Here is a 23004-nt window from a genome sequence, read left to right as displayed (position 1 = left end):
ACCTCTTGTCCTTACCTAAACCAAGCTGATAGTGTTGGGAACTTGCTAGTTTTCAGTTTTTAATGTATTTGCTTCTCCTAGTTCGGGATTGTGAGAGAACTTATGTTGTTTGTTGGATCGGAGGATTTCTCTGAAATTTGGTCCAGTCCTCTGCTGTCACAAGTACAAGTTTGATAAGGATAAGAATATCAAAAGGTTACTAAATATAGCTTCTCAGTTCATGAGGGCTTTAAAACACCTCCCCCCGTACCTACTGCTGGATTTGTCTTTTTGAACCACACAGTGGTAATAACTAAGACTATGAATTTCAGGCTGAAGCTACTCACAGCAAATTTATACCTGCTTGTTCATGGAAATCCTTATTCTTCTGCTTAAATAATTTCTTTCATTTTGCTGATGTTCACACTTTTTTACAATTGGTGATCTGTCCTCTGTTAGCCTTGGTTTTTGGAAACAGTGTAAACTAAGGTTTTAGTCTGCTTCTGTATGAAAGCCTCTGCATTCCAGTGATTATCCTTCGTAGTCCTACTTTCTGTGCATGTTGTTAGTTAATCTTCTTTTTACATGTGGATAATACTGTATGTGCAATTACACAGGATGTCCTTCTCCGTGACTCTGATGTCAGTTCTTTCACTAGAGGATGCATGTTTGCTATTTTGAGTGCAGTATCATGTTGACTGTTCATTCAGTGCTATGCCATGATCAAGAAGTCAGCTAAGGTATTATATTTCCCAACTTGTGAATTTACAATTCAATTTCAAAGCTTGCTTTAAGTTTTTAAGGACAAATCTGTATCTTTCTTATGGCTGTTTTTTAAAACACTCATGCTGAGCAAGTTCTTCCTGTATGGTTTGCTATTCTCCTTCTTTGCTGATGATATCTGCTTACTTCAAATTACCAAGAGTCTCCATTTGGTATTTACTTTTTTTCCTCATTAAATTTATTAATGATGATGATGCTTGACATGAGTCGCAAGATAAATTTGGGAAATTTGCTTTCTGATCTGTATCAGCTATTCTCAAAACCCCCCTTTATCTTCATCCAGGCAAAGTGTTCATTTCCAAAACCAGCTCTTTTAGTTAATTCTGTGTTTACCTGGTTTTGTTAACTCTTTATATATTTAAGTGATCTAAGGAAGTCCAGATAGGTGGGATTTTTTCTTCTGTGTATGTAGTGTGCCTGTGAATTTCCGTATGATTATTATTTTCACATTCAGTTTTTTTATATTCAGTTATGTGATCTGAAAAACATATATCACTTCATTCCTCCTCATTTTAACTATGGATATTTTATCTCTTCAGTTGCATAGTGCCACCATAGTCTGCCAGACCTGCATATAGTCTTGTATGCTGGTCCTTCCAGACCTTAGGGAGATTTTTCCAGTTGTTTCATCTTTCTTCTCCTACTTCAACTCAATATGCACCAAAATGTTGGACTGTCCTTCACCTCAGTGGTTCCTCATACCATGTTCTGGTTCCTAGTTACGCATTCTGACTTTCAGGAGTTAAAGTAGGGAAAGGTTGTTGTTTATAAATAAGGTGTGCGTAATAGTTTGTAGCTTTAGAAATGCCAGCTAGAGGATGACAATGATCCATGCTCAAACTGAAGCACTGTTTCCTTGCAGAAAATTAACAGGTCATGGGTTTTTTCACCTAATTACTATTTTCAATGTTATGACTGATTAGATTATTGTAGAAGATGAAAATTAGACATTTCAACATACTTGTTTGGCTCCCGAAATTACTTTTGTACAAGATGAATGAAGGGATTACTAGGGAACAGTCTTTGAGCAATAATTGGTATTTCAGCTTCCTGTGAATTTGGAAGATCCAGAGAATCAGAGAAAGGCACTGACAGCATTCTTTGGAAAGTACAAAGTGGGAGCAAATTGTAGCTCCCACTACATATGGGGGCAAGGGAATAGATAAAAGTGGAAATTAGGTGAACGCTTCATTAATTCATTTCAAATGACCCAATAACTACCTAAAATACTTTAAGAAATAGTTCAGCTGTTATTTTTCTATAAAGCTACTGTTTTGACTTCTTTAGTGTCACTTGACCTTGGCTGTCAGTGTGGCAGTCTGAGCCTTGTTGGCTAACATCTGAAATGTATTTTGGCAATTTCAAAGATCCTGAAGTCGTGTTTTACTTTTGTCTGTTCATTCTAGAAGCGCTGTTCTAATTTTGTGTTGCCATGAGCACAACTGCAATGACACTGGCCCTGCTCTATTAATTTGGTTTTCAACGTAGTAGTATTTGATACTACTTTTTATACAGAGAAAAAATAAAATCTTTCTTGAGGTTTTACTGTAATATGTAAGATCACTTTTTACTGTAAAGGGCTTGTTTTTGTTGTGGGAATATCAGAAATGCAAAACATTCTCTGTCCAAATTTATCTATCTAGCACTTCTCCTATTGTTTGAGAAGCTAGGAAAATTTGAAATACCTTGTTATAAGTGGGACACACTGATTTCTCATGTCATTTTTAACAGGGCAGTCTTATAGAGAATAATTACTGGGTTAATAATTTTTAACCATCTGATGTTCTTATTTGTTTTCTTAACTTTCCAATTTGCTAGAGAGGATGAAAATTTTAAATTAAACAAAGAAAAGATTGCAGACTTGCTAAAACAATTGAGAAGATGTTGTCTTTTTTACAAGCTAAGTGAACCATGTTTTGTTGTTCTGTAGTCTTGTTTGCCTTCATAGCGTTGATTCTTTTGTTCTGCTATGCTTTGTTACACTGGGAGAAAGTTTTGGATTCTTCAGCCTTTTTTAGCCATCCCTGGGTGCTTGCATGTCACCATAAGTTTATTACAAGAAATGTTACGAGAAGTATTTACATGGGATTAAGTTACAATTGTTTTGTATTCCTAAAGGAAGGGGAAAGAGTGTATGTGGATTTTCTTGGGTGTTTTTTGTTTGCTTATTTGTTTTCTTCCCTCTGACTTTTGAAGGCACCTCCATTACCTTTCTTGGCTAAAATTGATTTTCGTCCTATTTAAGGAAAAGCTGATGGAAAAGTTCCGTATACAGGCTACAATGCAAGGAATAGATGTGATTAAATTTCTTCTTGGGTTCATCTGCTGTTTTTTTCCATGTATTCTAATATTTCCTTTTTTTCAAAAGTTTTTAAAGAATGTCAAATAATTTTGGAATAAAAGTATTGCTTGAAAAATTGTACCTGCTTCAGCTTCATGTCCTGAAGTAAATTTAAATGTCAAACCTGGTGATTTATGTAGAAAATAATTTGAAATAATAATCAAAGTAGAAAAACTTGTGGGGAGTAGAGAATACATGGATGGACCATGTATCTGAAAGTGAACATGCATTTTTTTCTTAATTTTTCTTTTCATTTTTTTTTTCCAGAATTTTGGTGAGAGTATCCTGCAATCTATGAAGTCACTGTTACACAGCAGGAAAGAGTTATGCAATGTATCAGCAGAGGAATGCTTAAATCAGGAAGAACAAGATAATTTTATTGAGGTTTGCCATAACATTCCCATTTATATATATATATTTTGTGGCTATGATTGAAAACAATGTTTCTTGAAACACTATGGAAAGCTGCAGGATAATAACTGGAAACAATGCTGCAAGTTACTGGCCTTAAAATCTATGCCCCCTATTGTCATTCTTGAATTTAGTCACTGAAGTCTTAAAAAGGCTGTGACATTTCAAGATAACATTTCTCTGCTTTGGAGAATTTGTGAAACTAGAAGACAAAAATGTGTAAATAGATGACTTGAGTGTACTGCATTTGTGAGCACTGCTATGATCAAGGTTGTATGGATGGTATCCTAACAAAGTAGCAGAAGACTACTGGTCTTTCTGCAGATTCAGGTCTGCAGATAAAAGCTGAAGCCTCAGAATTGTAGATCTTATTTTATGTGGTTACAGATGGTCTGAAAGCTGGATGAGGTCTAGAGAGAAGTAGACCTGACAGAATGTGAGATTATCTAGGTAAATCTCAAGCTGTAAAGAGGAATTACTAGAATTGTTTGAGTTACAAGGCTAACAACAATTTCCCCAAAGGGAAAAGAAAAAAGTAAAAGCTCTATGTATCATGTAACTTGTGTTATGGGTTTTATAAGACTTCTAATTTGTAGTTGACAGATCTGACAAGGAGCTTAGAGAAGGAGAGGCTGACCTGAACACGCCATGCAGAGGAGCTGAGATAGGGAGAATTGAAGTAAAGACAACTGAGGAAGTGGTTAGGGATGACTGATAATTGCATAAGCAGTAGTAAGAGGCAGATTGATGAGTTAGGGTTGCCTGGATAACACCAGAGGTTGTGTAACTGAGTGGGTACAGTCAGAGGTTAAGACATTTGGGGAGCAGGCAAGAAACTGAATTTCTGAAATGAGGAAAGCTATGACAGATTAACATAACGAGAAAGGGCTATGCAGTGGAGGTGTGAGCAAAGCCTTGTCTTTATGTGATCAGGCAGACCATGCTTTAGAATCTGTGAAGGCTTTTTTGTCTGGTAGAAAATACCTGACAAATATCTGGGAACATGTTTTATGTGCCTGCAGTAATGGTCCCTGTGGAGAAAGATAGCTGACTATAGTTACCTTATGAGATCGAGCAATTAAGGGCCCTCTGGTTGATATGTAAGAGGGTCAATATCCTGTCACAGAACAGGTATTTTTTCCTTATGAAAGTGCAGGAAAAGATAACTTACATGGAGGATGATGTTAGAAGAACTCAGACTTGATAAAACCAGAATTTAGGTTTTCCTGTACTGTTTTCTTTGTACCCATGACTTAAGGTAGCCTTCAATTACAGTGTCTCATACACTTCTTTTTAGTTTAAAGAAAAGACGTTACTGATGACCTTTTTATTTCCTTGGCCTACTCTCCAAATTTTAACTGATGGACTAACTTCAGACATGTTCAAGGTATTAGAGGGTGACTTTATTTTCTGTGAAAACTGTAGTTTGACCACAATAAAGAGATCCAGATTAGTCTTGTCATCAAAGCAAAAATAGACAGAGTCAGTAGTGTTGTGGTGTCCTTGACAGCTGTCTGCTGATGTCACAGTGTAATATTGCCCTTCATTTGTGTGAAGCTATGACTCCTGCTCACTGCCCTGTCTTTCACAATGAGTTATCTAATGGGAGAAGATTATGGTTGTAATCATTATCTTGAGGAAGAGGAAGGGACATGTAAGAAGACAAAGAAGAAACACCCATTAAAAAACTGGAGCAAAACTGCCAAAAAACCCCAAATGGCAACAAACTTTAAAACCTCTCAAAATGTTCTTTAGAGAACTAGCTTTTTCCCCAGGTAGTTTAAATTGTTTGATATTTTGCCCCTTCTGTAGAGGAATTCAGTTCTTATTGTACGTACTGCACAGATAAAAAAATGTCGAGGTTTAAGTATGTCTTGCAGATGTTGTGCAGATGAATTTTGTAGTTGAAGAGAAGGTGCAGGAGTTGAAGAGTAACATTGCTCAGACAGGATTGTTTCACAGTTAACACAGTGAATGTGGTGCTGCAGATGTGTAATTTGTCTGGGACTGTTTGGAATGCTATGGAGAAGCATTATCTCGTGTCATACCTGGCATAAGGATAAGTGGATGTAAGCTAGAAGATATTAACTGGAAGTATGAGATCTTTTTTCTACCATGAAACCCCCTGAAATAAACAAGACAGATTTTTTCATAGTATGATTTTGGTTGAAAATAAATACTGGGGTTTTTTTGCTCACACTTGGAAAGGACATATTCAAAATACGAATACAATTCAAAACAGAATTCTGACCATTCCTTTTTTTGTAGCTCTGTACTTACAGAGATTCTGTGTATATACAAGGTAGCTGAACCAGTTAATAATATGTTGATATAAACATAGTGATGTTCTTTGGAGTAAGTGGAAATTTATGCTGCAAATTTATGAATTATGGCTTCAAAATCAGTCTATTGCATAGTGCTCTGAAAAAATGGAACCCAAACCATATAAACCTGAATTTCAAACGTCAGTGGAAGTATTTAGCCTCTGTGCTTAATTCCATATCTACAAAACGGAAGCAAAGTTTATTTTCCAACACCCTTGTTTTGAAAATAAATGTCTTGGTTTGTTTGGGGTTTTTTTAAGTGCAAATGGCCTATTAATTTGTTGTTAGGGAAATAATAAGTGAGAACTGACTGACATTTGAAAGAGAGTTTGAGCAGTGACTGACTCTCTTCAGTCTGTTTGTGTTGAGTGGTACAAAACACCTGTAGATAGAAGAGAGGGACAGTATGTGATAAAATGTTTCCTTTGTCCACAAGCACAAAAACCTGAGGTAAAACTGATATTTCTGGCATACTCAAGGTTCCTGAGCCTGACGGGACCTTTTTTTTTGTGTGTGGAAGATTGAATATTTTAAATTTTTTATGTTAGGATTTATTTACTTGGCAATGGCATGCAAACATGAGGCTTAAGTAATCTGTTGTGTTTTAGCCTTAGGCTAATCAATTTACATGGTAAATTGGATAATGTGTTGGCATTATGCTTTGTTCAGTATATCCAAATGTATAACAGTTTATCAGCATGGACAGATTTCAGACTGGAACTGTTTTATATGTGCGCAGCCTGAAGCAAGGACGGATGAGCTCTGATCTTTGCAAAACTGTCTGTATTTTAAAAGATGTAATGAGGCTTATATGTTTTGCTCTGTATATACTAGCCAGGAGAATAATTCCTGTGTAGTGAGTTTTCAATGTTGTATAATACAATGCTCTTCAGTCTGAGCTGACCTTTCTCAAGTCAAATAGTATAGCATTACCATTCCTTATGTATGACTGTGTGCTACTCTTTGAGCAAGTTGTGCTGCCCTAAGGTATGGTTTTTGTGGCAGTAGAATGAAGCTTTAGTTTAAAGTCTGCTAAATTTTTAATCTGCAGGAAACACACAAAAAATCTTTACTGTACTTGACTGTACTCGTGTATTTATTTTACAGATTACATTTATAGGTTTTGTGGAAGAGATGGGTACTGCTCACTTGCAGGTACAGTATATATCTATACTGTAAAATTTCTTCTAAGTAGCACCTAATTTTTTAACTGGAAGAAATTTGATGTTCAAGAAATGGAATAGATGTATTTTGAGTATTTAAAAGCCTAAGTTTCAACAGCTGAAAATAATTATTTTACTAGGATAATCAGTGTTTGATATAAATCTACAGTGTTACCTGGGTCAGTCTTTGTACTTAAATGCAGTGGGGGAGAATGATTGGTTGCGAGGGGGGTGATGTTTGGGTGGGTAGGGCCTCGGTTGTATTTTTTGTGGGTGCTTTTTTTGGTTTGGGTTTCATTGTTGTTAAAAGCTTACGTGTATCAGTATTTTGGTTTGTTATCTTACCCTTAGTTGAGTTGTGCTTATTGATATGGTGCAGTTGCATGTGTGAAACTAAACTTTACTGGTCTGACCTCTAGCTGTGAATTGCTGGTGGGGGTTTGTGAGTCAGTATTATGGTTATGCCTTAAAATGTTATTCTGGAGATTTAGATAAGGAAATATTATTTTAAAAGGTGGAGTGTAGCAGACTATGAGGGTTATGATGTGCCATTTTCATAAGTTAAAGATTTAGTCTTCCTGTGCAATTTACGTATCAGTATAATTCATAACTCACATGTTCAAAGTAAAATTCCATGTTTCTGCTCTGTCTAGATCTTAGTAGAGATTGCTTGTAATAGTTCGCTGATGTTTTAAAATGTAAAACAGAAACTCTGAATCCATTTGTGTTCCTTATTAGATCAGTGTTGCTAATTCTTCAAATTATAGTACTAGACATTTTTTCAAGTATGGGTGAGAACCATTTGATTGTTTAGAATTAGATTAGAATTAGGAATTTAGAGAAGGTTGGACAGAACAGGTTGATGGAGATTTGCTTTGAACCATAGGGTTTCAGTAGTGTTTGAAGTGTTGGAAAAAACATTGTAGGTCTTTCATAGGCCTCTTCTGTATTAGATAAATCTAAAATTTGTCCAAGGTCGTGTTAAAGAAGTGTCTTGCTCATGTTTTTGTGATAGGGAGCTAGAACACTGTCCCAATAAAGCCCACAAAGAGCATGTGGAGATCCATTCACAACCATCATAGCTGAGGTCAGTGTAGTTTGGTATTCTGTAGGACATGAAGCTGCTTTTCAGCACTTTCAAGATTCTGCTTTATGACTTTTAGGCATTTTCCAAGTATGGACTGAATTAAATCTTGTTTACACAAGCTTTACATCACAGTTTGAGAGAGTAAGTGGGGGGATGGAGTAAGAAATAAGGAAGAAAAGAAAAACTTTACCAGAATTAGCAGCAGTTAGGATTTAGGGGAGGTACAAAATCAACACCATTGTCATTTGCATGCTGTTTTTTTGATTTTATATTCTCAATGTTTTTTATTTAAAATCAGGAGTTGTCAGCTGTTTCTATAGAGCTTCCAGATGTTCTGAAATCGCTCCAGTTGCGCAAATTAAAAGAAAATGAGGCTGTATTTCTAAAAGACGTAAAGAAAACCTTGGCAAAACCTTATGTCATGAAACATCAGGTAAAATTTTTGTGTTTTCTTGCATGTCAGAAGCATTACATTTTGCCTTCTAAAGAGTTTAGTCTTATTACACCCTGTCTTGCTTTTGGTTTTGGGCCATCTTAGCCACAGTAGTATTAATCTTATATTTCTGTTGTTTCATGAAAATAAACTGAGCTGTATTGTTTACAGAAAATACTTAACAAATATTTAATTATGGTGCTGATCCCATGCTTCTGCTAGGCTATAGTCCATCTCACTGGCAGTTTGGAGGGAATATGAAGTTTGTCAGCTTACCTATCTCTGCTCTGCTCAGATAGCTTTCATCTTCAGCAGACTTGTTGTAGAAACAGAGGTACCCAAAATTAAGGGAATGTCTGGTGTTTATAAAACTCAGTGATCGCTTTTAAAAAAAAAAATTATAAATGCTGTTAATGATATAATTTCAATTATTTGTATTCCTGTATTGTTCCCATTATTACCGTGCTAATTATATTCTTTCCAATTACAAACATTGCATACAAGATTAAAGGTACCTCGAAGAATCAGATATCTTGTAAACTAAAATATTATACGGCATAAACATGCTCTGAAATACTGTCTTCCTCCACAAATTTTTAACATGCATTCTTTAATAGATTCTTTGGTACATGTTATCGTGGTTGTGTTACATTATTGCAATGATTTATTCAGAATGCAGACCTTACAAAAATAAGTAATTCTATCTATCAGTCTACATAAACTGTTGAATTAATTTTCTTGTATTTAAAATACTTCAAAATTATTTATTCTTCATAAAAATGGAAGGCATCCCTTGAAGATTACTATGTTTGTTTTCTTGTTGTTGTCTATTTCAAGAATCAGCTTCCTGAAGTGTTTTGTGTGATGAGACTGTCTCCTTCATTCCCAAGGATCAAAGTTGATTATATATTTACCTTGCTAAGCAAGTATACATCAGGCATAAGATTTGCAGTGGAAATAAACTCTTCACAAAATCATCAAACTGAGACAACCCATGGAGAAGATGATGACACAAATCAGTCAGTTTCTTCAATTGAGGATGATTTTGTCACTGCTTTTGAACACTTAGATGAAGATGAACCTTCAAAGATACTAAGTGCTGGTAAGCTTCTGCACACTTGTAGAAATTAGTGTTTGAAATTTGGGCTGTTTGGATTTAATAAGAAAGTAAATGTAAATAAATTGTAGTTTTTTTCACATTAATCATGCCTTGTAAAGGGATATTATGCAATTGAAAAATTAATTTTTTGCTCTTTTCACTGCAGCTTACCAACTCATAAACCAAAGATTCTGATCTCAGTGTTGGATGGATATCAAATAAAATCTTGTTCTACTTTGTGTGCTAAAAATGCATTAGTTTGTCAGTGATTAGATTTGTATAATAGGATTTAAAGAAAATGAAAGATTGCTTTAATTATGGAAGATGAGCTAGCATTTTGCAACAATAGTAAACCCAGAAGTTGCCATTAAAATCTGTCTAGTTTGCTGTAGTTCTGTGGAAATTGTTGGTGAAGCAATCTCTTTTTATCTTTGTTGTTGTTGTTGTTGTTGTTCAGGTACAGGCAGCTTTACTTCTCAAAACCATCGAGATGCTGCTTCGCAGACCATTCCTGCTCAGTGTTTAGAAGCTGTTGACTCAAAGATTCTTGTGGGTTCTGCACGTCGAAAATCATCTGCCAGATCTTCTACTTTGATTGATATTTTGGGACTTAAGGAGCTGTCCTCAGTAAAGAATTCAGTTACAACCTCAGTTTCTGATCCTTGGATACAAAGGAGTTTCTACAAGCCATATAATCCTTCTGATCAAGGTGTTAATTTTTTACGTAAAACATTGTTTTCTTCCTCTCCAGCTGAATCCTCTGAGTCAGATTGCTCCAGTCCAAGCCCCATCATCTTCTTAGATGAAGAAGGGTATCAAAAAAGCTTGAAGGCAAAACTTCAGCTGCCAAAAATCCCAGTAGTAAAAGATGGTATAGAAGATTCAGATTCAGAAGTGAGTGAATTTTTTGATAGTTTTGATCAGTTTGATGAGCTGGAACAAGCCTTGGAAAACTCTTGTAAAATTATTAGGGATCCCATCCTAGGGAATCCTGTCCAGAAAAGGAGGACTGCACATGAAAAATTATCTTCTGCAAGTGTTACAATGAATCCTCAGAAATTCAAGTTTGATCGTCCCATGCTCCCCGCCAATGTAAAGAAACCAACTCCCCGTAAGCCAGAATCACCGTACAGCAGCATCTTCGAGGTCCCAGATTCCCCTCGCCCAGTTAAAACATCAGGGGAAGAGAATGGAGGCTTCTTCAGCCCCATCAGAACATCGGCCTTCAGCCCCCTAGGGAGCTGCGGTTCTTCCGAATGTTTGTGTCGAATTAATCTTGGTGGAGATGGGACAGGTCAGAGTCACCATGATGCAGCTTATAACAGTTACTCAGCGTATGCCGACAGTGTTTCATGTGAAATACTGGGTTCTGTTTTTTTTTCTGAGTCCTCATCAGAACAAATGTGTACAGAGAGTGATTCAAAGCACAAAAGGGTTGCTTTGAAAGAGAAGAAGAGGCAAGCTGCAGATCTCACAATGAAAACTAGTAAGGAACCAGAGAAGCAAGTAAAATCTAAGCATAAGTCACTAATGATAAGAGATAGCATTCAAAAATTTGCAACTGAATTGGTTGAAAAAAGTTTTGGCAGTGCATTTAAAGACCTTCAAAAAGGTGTTTCTTCATGCACAAATGCACTTTGCCATTTGGCTTCTAGGTTGACTTCTTCAGTCTTTCAAATGGCTTTTTATGAGATTGGAAGACGTAGAGCAATCTCGCTGAAGGAGCGTGCCATTAATGGCATAGCAAACTTTTTGGTGAGCGAAGCTATAACTGGTGCTTTGAAAGAATTGCGTCAGGTAAAGAAACAAATATTTACCAACACTGTTGCACGGTTCGCAGCAGACCTTGCTGAAGAACTTGTGTTTGAAGGAATCATGGAAGTATGCCAGTTTTCGTATCCATCAACACCTACTGCACAGCCCTCATCATTTGATTATGAAAACAAAGTGGTAAGATCCTATGCCCGAGATTTGTCTGAATCTGTCATTCAGGAGGCATTTATTGAACTCTCCCAGGTTGATGTGACCTTCACAACACAAGCAGCCATTAGTGTTTCCATGGACAATGTCAAATATGTAAGTGCAGAAAGTACGTTAGAGTCAACACAGACTTCCACAGTTTCTCCTAATTTTAATGATAGGGTAGCACTAAAGCCAATCCAAGACTCCAAGAAGGAATATACAGTACAGCAAGCTCTATTTTGTACCTCTGGTGTTGTGAGTTCAATACCTGTGCCCTTAGCTGGAAGTGCACTTTGTCAGCAACAGGTCTCCTCTGATGCTTACAAAGCAAAAGTATCCAGTGTTCTAAATGCTGATGACAGTACGAAAGTCTTCAAAGACTCCACTCATCCGTTTTTCACAAGCAGAACGAGAGAGGAGGAAGTTGCTTCTTTCAGAAATATTTATCTAACTTCAGATCACAATCAAAGTACTGAAAGTACCCCATCGCTCTTTTGTAACCAGAATGATACTAAACTAACAAATAGCAGATCTGGAATGATCAATAATTCAGAATTGAGAAGTGGGTCAAAAGGCATTAATACTTTCTCTGGAACTATGGTAGATATGATAGTAAATGAAGCTTATGAAACCATAACCTCATCTAGAGTAACAAAAGCAGTAGAAGAGTATTCAGATTTTTTAACAAGAAGAGTAATAGATAAAAAGCCTTATGTGCAAGGTACTGGTGAAGACTCCCGAAAGAGCATGTTTGCAGATCATTTGGCCAAGTATGTCATAAAACAATCTGTGGAAGAAAGTAAAACTGTGTTGTGCAACACCAGTGAGAACTTAACCTGTAATGTGAGCTCACAGACTTGCAGAGATACCAGTCGAAGGGAACAATGTGTGATAAAGAAGCAAGAGGCTGAGAAACAAAGTAATGTTTCTATAATTGTGGAACAACAACAGTTGCCTTTGAATAACCCCTGTAAATTTCTTACTCCAATTCATTCTGTTCAGTGTTTTTTAGAGTCTAAAGATTGTTGGCAAGAACAAAAAGGCAACAAGGTTTCTTCAAAATCACCCCCACCTTGTTCCACTGTGACTTTTGCTAGGCATGTTCTAGAGGACTGTACTGACACTGGAAGCTGTTCAGTAACGTGTTTAAACAAACCTTCCAAAAAAAGCGATATCCAGAAACCATCAGCAGGAGCTTTGAATTATGGGCAGACTGATTGTTTTCTGCATGCAAATAGCTTTTCTTCAGAGACGCTTGGCAGTGAAGGTACTTTGCAGATGGAAGAAAAATCAAGCCTGAAACATGGAAATACCTGTTTAATGCCTGATACACCCCCACCGACTCCTCTTGTACCATGTCAAAATAGTTCTGAAAAGAACCTAAAAAAACTGTCCAAGAAACTCAAGGGAGAATTAGCAAAGGAATTTGCACCTGCAACACCACCTTCTACACCCTACAATCCATCCATTACTGATTCATCTGAAACTGAACACGACTCTTTGGAAAATGAGGAATTTATGCTGAAACTCATGCGGTCGCTTTCTGAAGAAGTGGAAAGTAGTGAAGATGAAGATCATTCTGAAATGCCTGTTGCAAAAGAGGAGCATTCAGCAAAAACAATTCAGTATGCAGATTGCCTAGCTAGCCGCATAATTTCAGTGGCGACTGAAATGGCTGCTTCCCATTTAGGTGGTAAAATGAATGAAAGAGAAGCTGGTATGAAGGCTCAGTTAGGGATGCAAAAGAAGAGATGTGGATATGCTGCATTTGTAAATATGCCAGAAGAGGCACGTAATTCCTTGTGGAATTATGCGGGTGATATGGCAGGAAAAGTCATCAATGAGGCCAAGAAAGTAGTGAAGTCAAGGCATTGCAAGCTGTTGAGATTGAAGCGGGTTAACTGCCAGGTGGATTGCTTTTATGTGAGAAAAGACGATAAAGATGGCAGTTCAAAAGAGTGGTGTGGGCCAGTACAGGACCAGTGGCCGTGGGAGAGAGATTCATCTGTGCTTCCTTTACCACAAGGTTCAGGCGCGACAGGTTTGACTTCCAAGTACCCGAGCTGTGAAAGTGTGACTGATGAGTACGCAGATCATGTTATCCGGGTTCTGAAAAGAGAAGGAGGTAACACTGAGCTGTTAGTGGATCAGTATGCCAGCAGACTTGCTTACAGGTCTATCAAATCGGGCTTGCAGCAAGCTGCTAGAAAAACCAAATTCAGATACAGCAGAAAGGCATTTCCTGGGCAAAATGCACAGGTAAATGGTAAGCTGGAGCTGATCAAAGCAGAGAATAAAGACGCAGTGCAGCAAGTGAAAAGCGGCATTCGTCACTGTGAAGGCCAAATGTTCGAGAGGAGTGTCTGTGCACAGAGAATGGAATGTACAGAGTTTTTACATTTTTCCGAATCCATTGCACACAGTATCACTTGTGATGTCAGGAAGAAACTGAAGATGTCGGGAGGATGTTTGCCAAAGTCTCTAACAGATTCCTGTCTATATAAAAAGACTGATTTTGATGAAGTCGCAGGGGATATCATTAAAACAAGGTTTTCTAGGACATTTCGTCCTTTCTCCCCAGATCATAAACTCTATCATAGTACAGGTAATATAAATGAAAATGGCTACAGTGAAGGCATAATTCAAGCTATAGAACAATATGCTAGGAAAGTAGCAGATGATACTCTAGAAATGAGTTTAGAGTCAGCTGTTCTCCATGTGGCTGAAAACAGAAAAAATGGGGATAAGCTCTTGTATTCTGAGAAACTGTCTCCTTTTTCTGGAACTGTCTGTAGATACTGCAATATGAAGGAACACCGGTACTGTACAGGAAGTATGTCCCATCAACTACCTGCACAAGAGCCGTGCATTCCAGTGAGGCATTTTCTTCATTCTGGATTGGGTGGTGCCTGTCAAAATTCAAGAGTGTTTCAGCTCGATATTCCCAAAATTCACGTTGACGTAGAACAGAGGACAGTGTTTTCTGACAAGGGGGCTACTGCAGCTGTAGAGAAAGCAGAAAGAGAGCTGAGTTACACAAGTCTGACAGCTGACAGTGGTATTGGACAAGATGGAGTCAGTTTTGCTGAAAGCCTTACTACTGAAATAATGACATCAGCTATGACTAATATTGGTCAGGCAGTTACCATAAGGTAATAATAATTTTCTCTTATTTGTTGAATTTTGTACCAGTAAAAGGTTGTTAATACAAGTATGTTCTAAGAAGGAATTTTAATATATATTTTCTTAAAAAGACACACTTTATATTCTGAATGTTTTCTTTTTGTTCTTCTGGTTATATTTAAATAACTCAAAACTGAGGGAAAAAAGCTTTTTATGTGAGCTTGAAACTGAGCATACTATGTATATCAGCACACATATGTTCCAATAGGTAAATAATAAGTGGAACTTACTTCAACTTCAAAATAGTACCTACAGTTGTACATACTAGTCCTTAAAGGTTTTGTTGATCTATGATCCGTGACAGAATCCAGGTTTGTTCCCTGTTCATACTTCCTCTTCAACATCTGATGCTGGTCAAATGAGCTTTGTAGTATGAAGACTTCATTTTTTTGTTATGGCTGTGTTGTGATAGTGTCTTTACTACTAGGAAAAAGAAAAAAAAAAGAAAAATAACCTGTTACTTTAAAAAAAGCAACAACTTACTAAACTGCACTTTAGCTTATAAAACAATAACGAAGAAACTGACTTTCAAATTCTTGTGCATTTTTCAAAGAGTAACATACTCTTTCCTTTAATAGGTCTATAAATAGGAAATACTTGTCACGGTAAATTTGTGGCAAACAACTGTTACCTAAAACAGATTCTGCTCTGATCAGAGTTAAATCTTTTCAGGTCTAACAGCAATTTGTGCCTTTTTTAAAGTTTTGAAGTAATAATTATATTCCTACTTTTTTTGATTTTTTTTCTCTAGTGTTTAGAGGGGCATCGTGATAAAGAATAAATTGTGGCTAAAGGCCACAGTGGGACTAAACTAAATTTTTCAAGGTTTAATATGAAACAAGCATTAAAGTGCTCCTGAGTAGTATATTGTTGGTCTTTGCACAACAGGATTGAGTTCTTACTCAATGTATTTAAAAAAAAGAATGTCATAAGGTGATGTTTTTCTGTATCTATGGTATCAAAGATAACACTTTATTTAAAAATTCTACTTAGAATATGCCAACAACAAAAAGCAGGGTTCAAAGAGATACTATTTATCATAAATTAGATTTTAGAATTTTGCTGTGACAGAACGTATGAATGTTTCTTCTGTTGTCATCTAGTGTGTAGTATGTAATGCATATGTTCCTTGACAAACTGCCTTGTGTGATGGACAGAACTGGTGCTGATATAATTATAAATGAAAATGGGAAAAATTACCTCTTTTGTTACCCTAATGGGTTCCAGTTCAGCTACTTGTTTGTACAAACTTGTGCTTACTGGAGCAAAGTGTTAGGAATTATGTGGTTAAGGCTGGATTTTTAAATAGTGAATGTTACTGTGACTGCTTGCTATGTAGGAGTAGGCTGATCTTTCTTCTTGAACTTCTTACTACTGTATATGTATAGATAGATAATCCCAATGTGCACATGGAAGTTAGTTCATAACTGCATGTTCCATTTTGTAAGGTTTGTTGTTGTTGTTGTTGTTTTGGTTTTTTTTTTTTAATAAGGAGTTCAAACTTCTTTAAATTAATTTTAAAGTGTCTTCTAAATATTAACTTCTATGGGGTAGGTTGCTTGATTGGTTTTTGGATAAAAAAATTAAACCTTTCTGAGGGGGAAAAATTCTCAACAAGTCATGCATTGCTACACTTTCTTGAAGGAGGAAAACAAATCTTTTTCTGCAGAAAACTTCTTTAAAAAAGGAATCCTAGTATTTTAGACACCAATTTATGCATAAACACTCTGCCCTAAGTAGCAGACCACTTAGCTGCTTGTACTTAAGGCAGGCCAGGGAAAATGTTTGGCCAGCCAAACAGTCCTAGAGCGAACAAGTTCAGAAATGGTAAGTCTTCTGCTTGAAAAGTGTACCTTGATACACTGTCTGCAGAGCTACAGTGCCTTCTCTGCTTCATAGCAAATAATACTCCAAATGAGATAATTCTTTGTACCACTCTCTTCGATTTCTAATGAAAGAATTCCAAATAGCAATCCCTGACCTAAGCCTGTTGCTGTTTCAGTTTAATTTGGTTGCACTATTTCTTGTGTTAAGAATAGGACACAAATTAAGGGATTCTCTGCCTTTTCCAGTGGAATTTAATGTCTTTGGAATGGTGTTAAATTGCTTTGAATGAACTAAACACAGATCAGCATGAAATGCAGTGATGTTTTTGTCTTAAATTTTTGTTTAGCTCTGTTGGAAGAGAAGGATTTCACTCTGTTGAATCTGTTGTTAGCCAGCAGATGAGTCTTAGTATTGGTGATGATAGCACTGGGAGTTGGTCCAATCTAAGTTTTGAAGATGAACATCCTGATGAGAGCAGCAGTTTTCTTCACCTAAGTGACAGGTAACTATAAAGATTTAGTATAGTTAAACAGTTACCTTGACATCAAATAACTTGTCATCAAGTGATATTTCTCCTAGGGTTTGGAGGAGAAGAGATTATTTTTGTCTTCAACACACAATAACTTTTTTATTAAAAATGGCTCTAATATTATGATTTTGTTTTCTTACAAATTGTTGTTGGCCATGAATGTTCATCCTCTGTAAAATGTATGGAGAGTGCATTGTCATTGATTCCAGGGAATCACATCAAGTAAAACTGTACATAAAAAAATTAAGTAAAAGATGCTTACAGGAAGATGCTTAGCAAAAGATGTAAGCATTTTAAAAATGACCACCCTCTGTAAAATACAGCTAGAGAATACAGTTTATAAGTTGTGCTCTAAAATATCAAAACTTAATCCTTGAGAAAGTGTTTTACATGAATTCATTTATTTTTGAAAAAAAGTAATAGCTTGATTTACACGATGAGCTTTTACAGCTATTTTTATCTTTTTTGGGACTGGAATTAATAAGCTGCTCTAACTGACATTGGTGGAGTATTTATATACTGCTAACCATGGACTTGAAGGTGTGTAATACTGGAACTTGCTTGTTCAGGATAGTAACTTTTTTTACAGAGCTTCCCACTGCACTGTCCCTGGCTGATTGATAACTAACAAAGATTAGAATGGCAGTTCTAAAATTTGCAATGTCTCTGCCTGTTTCCAGGGAGAATTATACTGAGAGTTGTGTCCCAAGCTTCTGTATAAGGAATGTATGAGGAACGAAAAACTTGTTTTTTTTTATGATTGATATAAAAAAGTTCAGCTTTTCTGTTGAAGTATAGCAGAAATGGGAGAGATATTTTTTTTCTTTAGGTAGTACTTCCATCATTCCTGAGATTAAAGAAGGTAAGGGTGACATGCTTGCTTAAGTAATATCCAGATAGGTTATTTGGTATCAGTGTGAAACTATTCAAATGCCTGCAGTATTTTTCATGTTTTGTTTAGCTAAATAATTTAATCAAACCACTACTATAATTTATCACTTATACACCTTAATAGTTTTATAAAAGAATACATTATCTCAGACTTATTTTAATAAAACATCATCTCTTGAACAAGTGAAAATGATGATGAAAATCTGAGTATAAGGAAGAATATTTGCTGTATTGGCAGTTAAAAATACACAATAAAATACAGATTAGTTGATAATGAGAAAAAGTATAAAAAATTTTCTGGACCAGTATTTGTTATTTGTTTATCATTCCCAAAACAGATGTAAATGAAAAGAAGGTAATTTTTATATAACTTGGAAGAAAATGTATGACTCCTTGGAGGAGGAATGACCTGAATTAACATGTTACTCATAGAAGGGGAGGCATAATTTGGATAGCAAGGTGCTGATGGAGGAAACAGGCATGTGCAAATTAATCAGCTGGTTTTACAGAACTAATTCTGGCTTGGTAACAGCATGTGTGTTCATCTGTGTTACTGGAAGGAAGGAGCTGGAGTTGTTGCCCTGTGTGAAAAAAGATAGCTTGGGGGAGATCTGTAACAAGCCCAGATTCAGTAATAATACCTTGTGGTTTAACCCAGCTGACAACTAAGCCCCACCCAGCCAGTTCATCACTCCTGCCAAGGTGGGGTGGGGTGAGATTGGAAGAGTGTAAGTGAGAACAGTCATGGGTTGAGATAAAGACAGTTTAACAGGTAAAGCAAAAGCCATGCACAAGCAGAGCAAAACAAGAAATTGATTCACTACTTCCTGTGGGTTGCTCCATTAAGAGGAAAGTTATTTAGAGAACTTGCTAGTTAGTTATGCAGGGAAGTGCTTGTGTCTTCTGCTTTTCATGCCTAAATTTAGTCACTTAAATTTAGAAATAAAAAGTTCTTAAGCTTTTCTCTAGTTGATGTGTAGGTATAAGCGTAGGCGTAGACATAGGCTTTTCTTTCAGCATCTGGGTGGGATTGTAACTCAGAGCAGAAGCCTCTTGCTTTTCTTATTATTCTTCCGCTGGCTCTTGTTGAAGAGTTGCATGAACCATTACAGAGGCATTATGATGCCTTTGTCTGTTTATTGTTTATTTTGTGGTTTGTTATGTGGTTATTTTAAAGACTACTGATTTGGCTGTTAATTAGAAAAAAGTCTCATCCCTTTCTCATACCTCACTGTAATCATATGATTCAACATATATATGATTATTTCAGACCAAGACTGACCTCTGTTAAGTGCGTTAAGTCTCTTACCTAATCAGAATAGTAGTGTGCAGAGGCTATTCTGTTAGATTACAAATTCTTTATCCTTTAGTCTGAGAACCAGGGCAGCTTTTACCTCTATTTATGTTCTGCATCTGTAACTTCAGTGAAAGAGGTGCTGTGAGTGCGAAGTATTGATACCAATAGGCTATATTCAATTTTTTTATGCCTGTAACTTGACAATTTTAAGCCAAATTTAATACTTCATATACAGTGTGATAGTCTCACAGAGTAGCTTGGGAATGTTTTTTAGACCAGGTTTGCATTCTCTGCAACTTGGTTTCTTCAGAAGCTTCTGTTCTTTAATTTTTTTTTTCTTGTTTGCCTAACAAGAAAACTCTTTGAATTTTCTTTGGACATGTAGTTGAAATAAGCAACAATGTACTGAAAAAGGCACTTGCAACTTCTTAAACTTTTTTCATGTTGTTTGGGTGTGTTTATATTATAGACTTGCTAACCTGCTGTTCACTGTTTTGAAATTGGGATCCAAGCAGGCATGCAGGAGACCAAGGGATACTGATAGATGATGATGTTACTGGCAAAGATCACTTGACAGAGATCAATGTCTGTCTCTTGAAAGGTTTTCTTCCGCCATTTTGCTATTTGCCTTGAGTGGTATGAGTGGAAATGAGCTTCAACAGTCACGTGTAAGGTCTAGGTGGAGAGAGCATCTTCTTGCTGCTGTTGTTCTCAGCATTTACTCCACACCTTCTCATCCCATCTCTAGCAGACAGTCTGCTTTCTTGAAGAATGTTGGGTATTTGTAAGTCCTGTTTTTGGAAGACTTCCAGACATGCTCTGGGGGAGGTATGAAGTTGCAGAATGGAGATTTAATCATACGAGTTGCTCGATCTTGTACATATTGACAGGCTTAACAAACTGTGCTATTTATAATGATGGAAATTAACGAGTGTAAGAACATGCTCAGTTTCTTCAGTTCTTTCCATTGGGTTGAATATAGTTGTAGAATAAATGCAGTATTTTTGTGAACTGTGAATGAAGTAATCTTTTCAGTGTTTTTTTTCATAGATTTATAAACCTCTTATTTTTTTAAAGATTAACTTGCAGAACAATATTAAAAATTTAAAAAATATTTACTCCAGGAATTCCTTTTCATCAGGCTGTTGAAGATCGTTACTGGATTTTTGGAGTGAAATGGAAGGATTTTTTATGTGAGGTTGTCTTCACTACATAATTTTATTCACAGTTAGCTGCTCCTTAAGCAAATAATACAGATGTAATCAATTTTCCTATGAGTAATCCTTTTGAAATTGTTGAGCTTTTATAAATAACAAGTGATGTGCTTAGACCTGAGGACAGAATTCCTGCTAGCACTGATCTGAAAAATTAATGAGTACAAATTAATATTTTCACCAGTGTACTGAAACCTGCTAGTTTTGCATTATTGTGCACGTTGCTGCTCTGGATAGCACTGAGAGTCATGTTTGATCCAGCAAACCTGTCTAGATTCGGTGCTCTTGCATTAAATGTCTTGACAAAAGAGTTGTAAGGAAAATTAAGGTTCTAGTTTGAGCTATTGTTCTTTTCTAGTTCAGCTGTCTTCTCTTCTTCTCCTGGCAGTAATGGTAACAGCAGTAGCTGGAGCAGTCTTGGTTTAGAAGGGGATATGTATGAGGAGAATTTATCCTTTCCAACATCAGACAGGTTGGTTGAGTTGAGAAATATAAACCAGATGGGTTCCTCATAATTAATGCATGAAATCATCATTTTTGAAAATAAAAATGCAGTATTTTTTTATGCTGATACATTATTCACATTCTTCTCACTTAATCACAATATGATTTTTAATTAATTAATCCACCCTGAATGATTAAATTTTTCTGTGCTAAAACTGATTAATGTGTTTTGCTTGCAAAAAGGTGCCTTTTTTGCATGTTCTTGCCTGCAGTTTTACAAGTCTGTATATTTACTTTTTTTCATGCAGATTAGAGCTTGCTTCCTACAGGATTTCTGGGGCTTTTTCCCCTTTAGCTTGTGTAAACTTTCAGAATGGCTTAGTAATTGGTTTTTATAGGCCGCTTATGGCTTACCTATAGCTATTCAGATCTGTGACATAACATGGCTCAACCTTTCCACATATGAAGCAAAACTATTAAAATCAATAAGTAGTGCCTTTAACACCTTTCTGTTGTTTATCTCTTCCCCCTTCTTTTCCTAAGAGCAAATCTTGAGAAGTTGATGATAAGTCTGTTTACAACATGAAATGGTGTGAGAAGCAAAGCTGCTTTTCATGATCACTCCTTAATTCTTTTATGAACTTCCTGTTGTTTAACCCTTCATTGCAGTCTTAGAATTTACTATGTTTCGTGCACATATTGGATTGTATTCATATTTTTGTTTTGTTAATCAAAATACAGTGATGGAACAGAAGATAAAGATGAAGATTCTAAGGATGCTGTAGAAGGTAATGTCAGTTCCTGAATATATTACTGTTCTTGTTGTGTGAACTGTACATTAATTTTTTTCTTAATTCTTTGCCTTTGTAGTCTGCAAAACAAGGTGACAACTCTACTATCCCTATTCATCATAATGAATGTCAGTCAAGTGTCAGAATATATTCTTAGATTAATGCCCTACATAATCCTCTTAAGGCACTAAAATTTGCAGCCTTAAGTGCTAGCTACTGATGCTTGCATGAATTTAATAACATAAGGTGGGGAACTTTGATCAGCTTGTTGAAGGTGTGAATTTATATGCAGAGCTTAACTTTTAAAAAAAATATTTGTTAAGGAGCCATGGCAATGCATCCACATGGCTGTATTCAACATACTGAAGAAGATACTCAAACTGGACACAGTAATCTTGGGAGAGAGTCATGAAAAACACTGAAAATCTTGGATTTGATGCATTTGCTATTCTGTCTTTCTTCTTAGAGAAGTATAACATAGGATCTATCCAGAATCTTGTTACAACTTTGTGGGTTGTAGAAGATATCTGTGCTCTGGTTCCTGTCTGATTGATGTGCAAAAGGTTAGCTGAAATGAAAACAGCCTGAATACATAGTGTGTGAAGATGGTTTTAAGATGAGCTGATGTTAGAACAAGTTGTAACAGAGCTCTTCTTTGTGTTGAGTATATTTTGAAGATAAAGTGTTTCCAGAAACTTCTGCTACTTCCTTACAGAGGATATTCAACCTTGTTGCACATCTTCAAGTAAGCAGAAAGATGTGTGGGTTTAGGGTTTTTTTGGTTGGTTTGGGTTTTTTTTCTATCTTTTTAAGCATTTGGAAAATGTATATAACTGACCAACATCTCTTAATTTTATTAAATCAGATGTGACTGTAAAGATATAAGGAAATAAAGCTAAATTATTGAGTATTCTTTCCTCAGAATAATTGTAATTAAAATATTTTCTGCTCTCTAGGTTTCATCTACTTTATCAATATATCTTTGCTTTCTTTTGGTCTCAACTTTAAAAGGTTCTGGCATCTCAAATACTCAAGTTGCTCAATTAGGATAGTGATTGGATTTTTTCTTTACATGGTTTAGGTGTCACCTACTCTCTGTAGTGCAACAGACTACTTTATACTGTATTAAGGATTTTCTAGTGAAATTTTTCCAGTGTAAGTTCCTCACCTTCTCACTATTGTTTTGAACAGGCTCTTCATGTTGTGTAATTGTAGGACTGTTTAAATAGTGGGCTAGGTAGAAAAC

At 36.1% G+C, this 23004-nt stretch overlaps 1 protein-coding gene across 3 annotated transcripts in view; it reads left to right on the top strand.

Annotated features, from left to right (window-relative positions):
- The window catches only part of AKAP11 (A-kinase anchoring protein 11), a 35600-nt gene that overhangs the window by 2359 nt on the left and 10237 nt on the right, over window positions 1–23004 (top strand). The window contains exons 2-9 of one of the 3 annotated variants that reach the window (XM_066313336.1): window positions 3371–3487; window positions 6946–6993; window positions 8387–8521; window positions 9359–9623; window positions 10078–14734; window positions 16939–17094; window positions 20912–20995; window positions 21709–21755. In XM_066313336.1, coding sequence (XP_066169433.1) covers window positions 3371–3487; window positions 6946–6993; window positions 8387–8521; window positions 9359–9623; window positions 10078–14734; window positions 16939–17094; window positions 20912–20995; window positions 21709–21755 — 5509 coding nt within the window. Of the gene's footprint in view, window positions 1–3370; window positions 3488–6945; window positions 6994–8386; window positions 8522–9358; window positions 9624–10077; window positions 14735–16938; window positions 17095–20881; window positions 20996–21708; window positions 21756–23004 lie in introns of all 3 variants that reach the window. The other 2 variants (XM_066313335.1, XM_066313337.1) reach the window with 2 other exon arrangements.

The sequence above is a fragment of the Sylvia atricapilla genome, chromosome 2 (assembly GCF_009819655.1).
Source record: "Sylvia atricapilla isolate bSylAtr1 chromosome 2, bSylAtr1.pri, whole genome shotgun sequence".
Lineage (NCBI taxonomy): Eukaryota > Metazoa > Chordata > Aves > Passeriformes > Sylviidae > Sylvia > Sylvia atricapilla.
The sequence above is the reverse complement of the archived record's forward strand: the minus strand, read 5'-3'. Positions and strand labels throughout refer to the sequence as shown.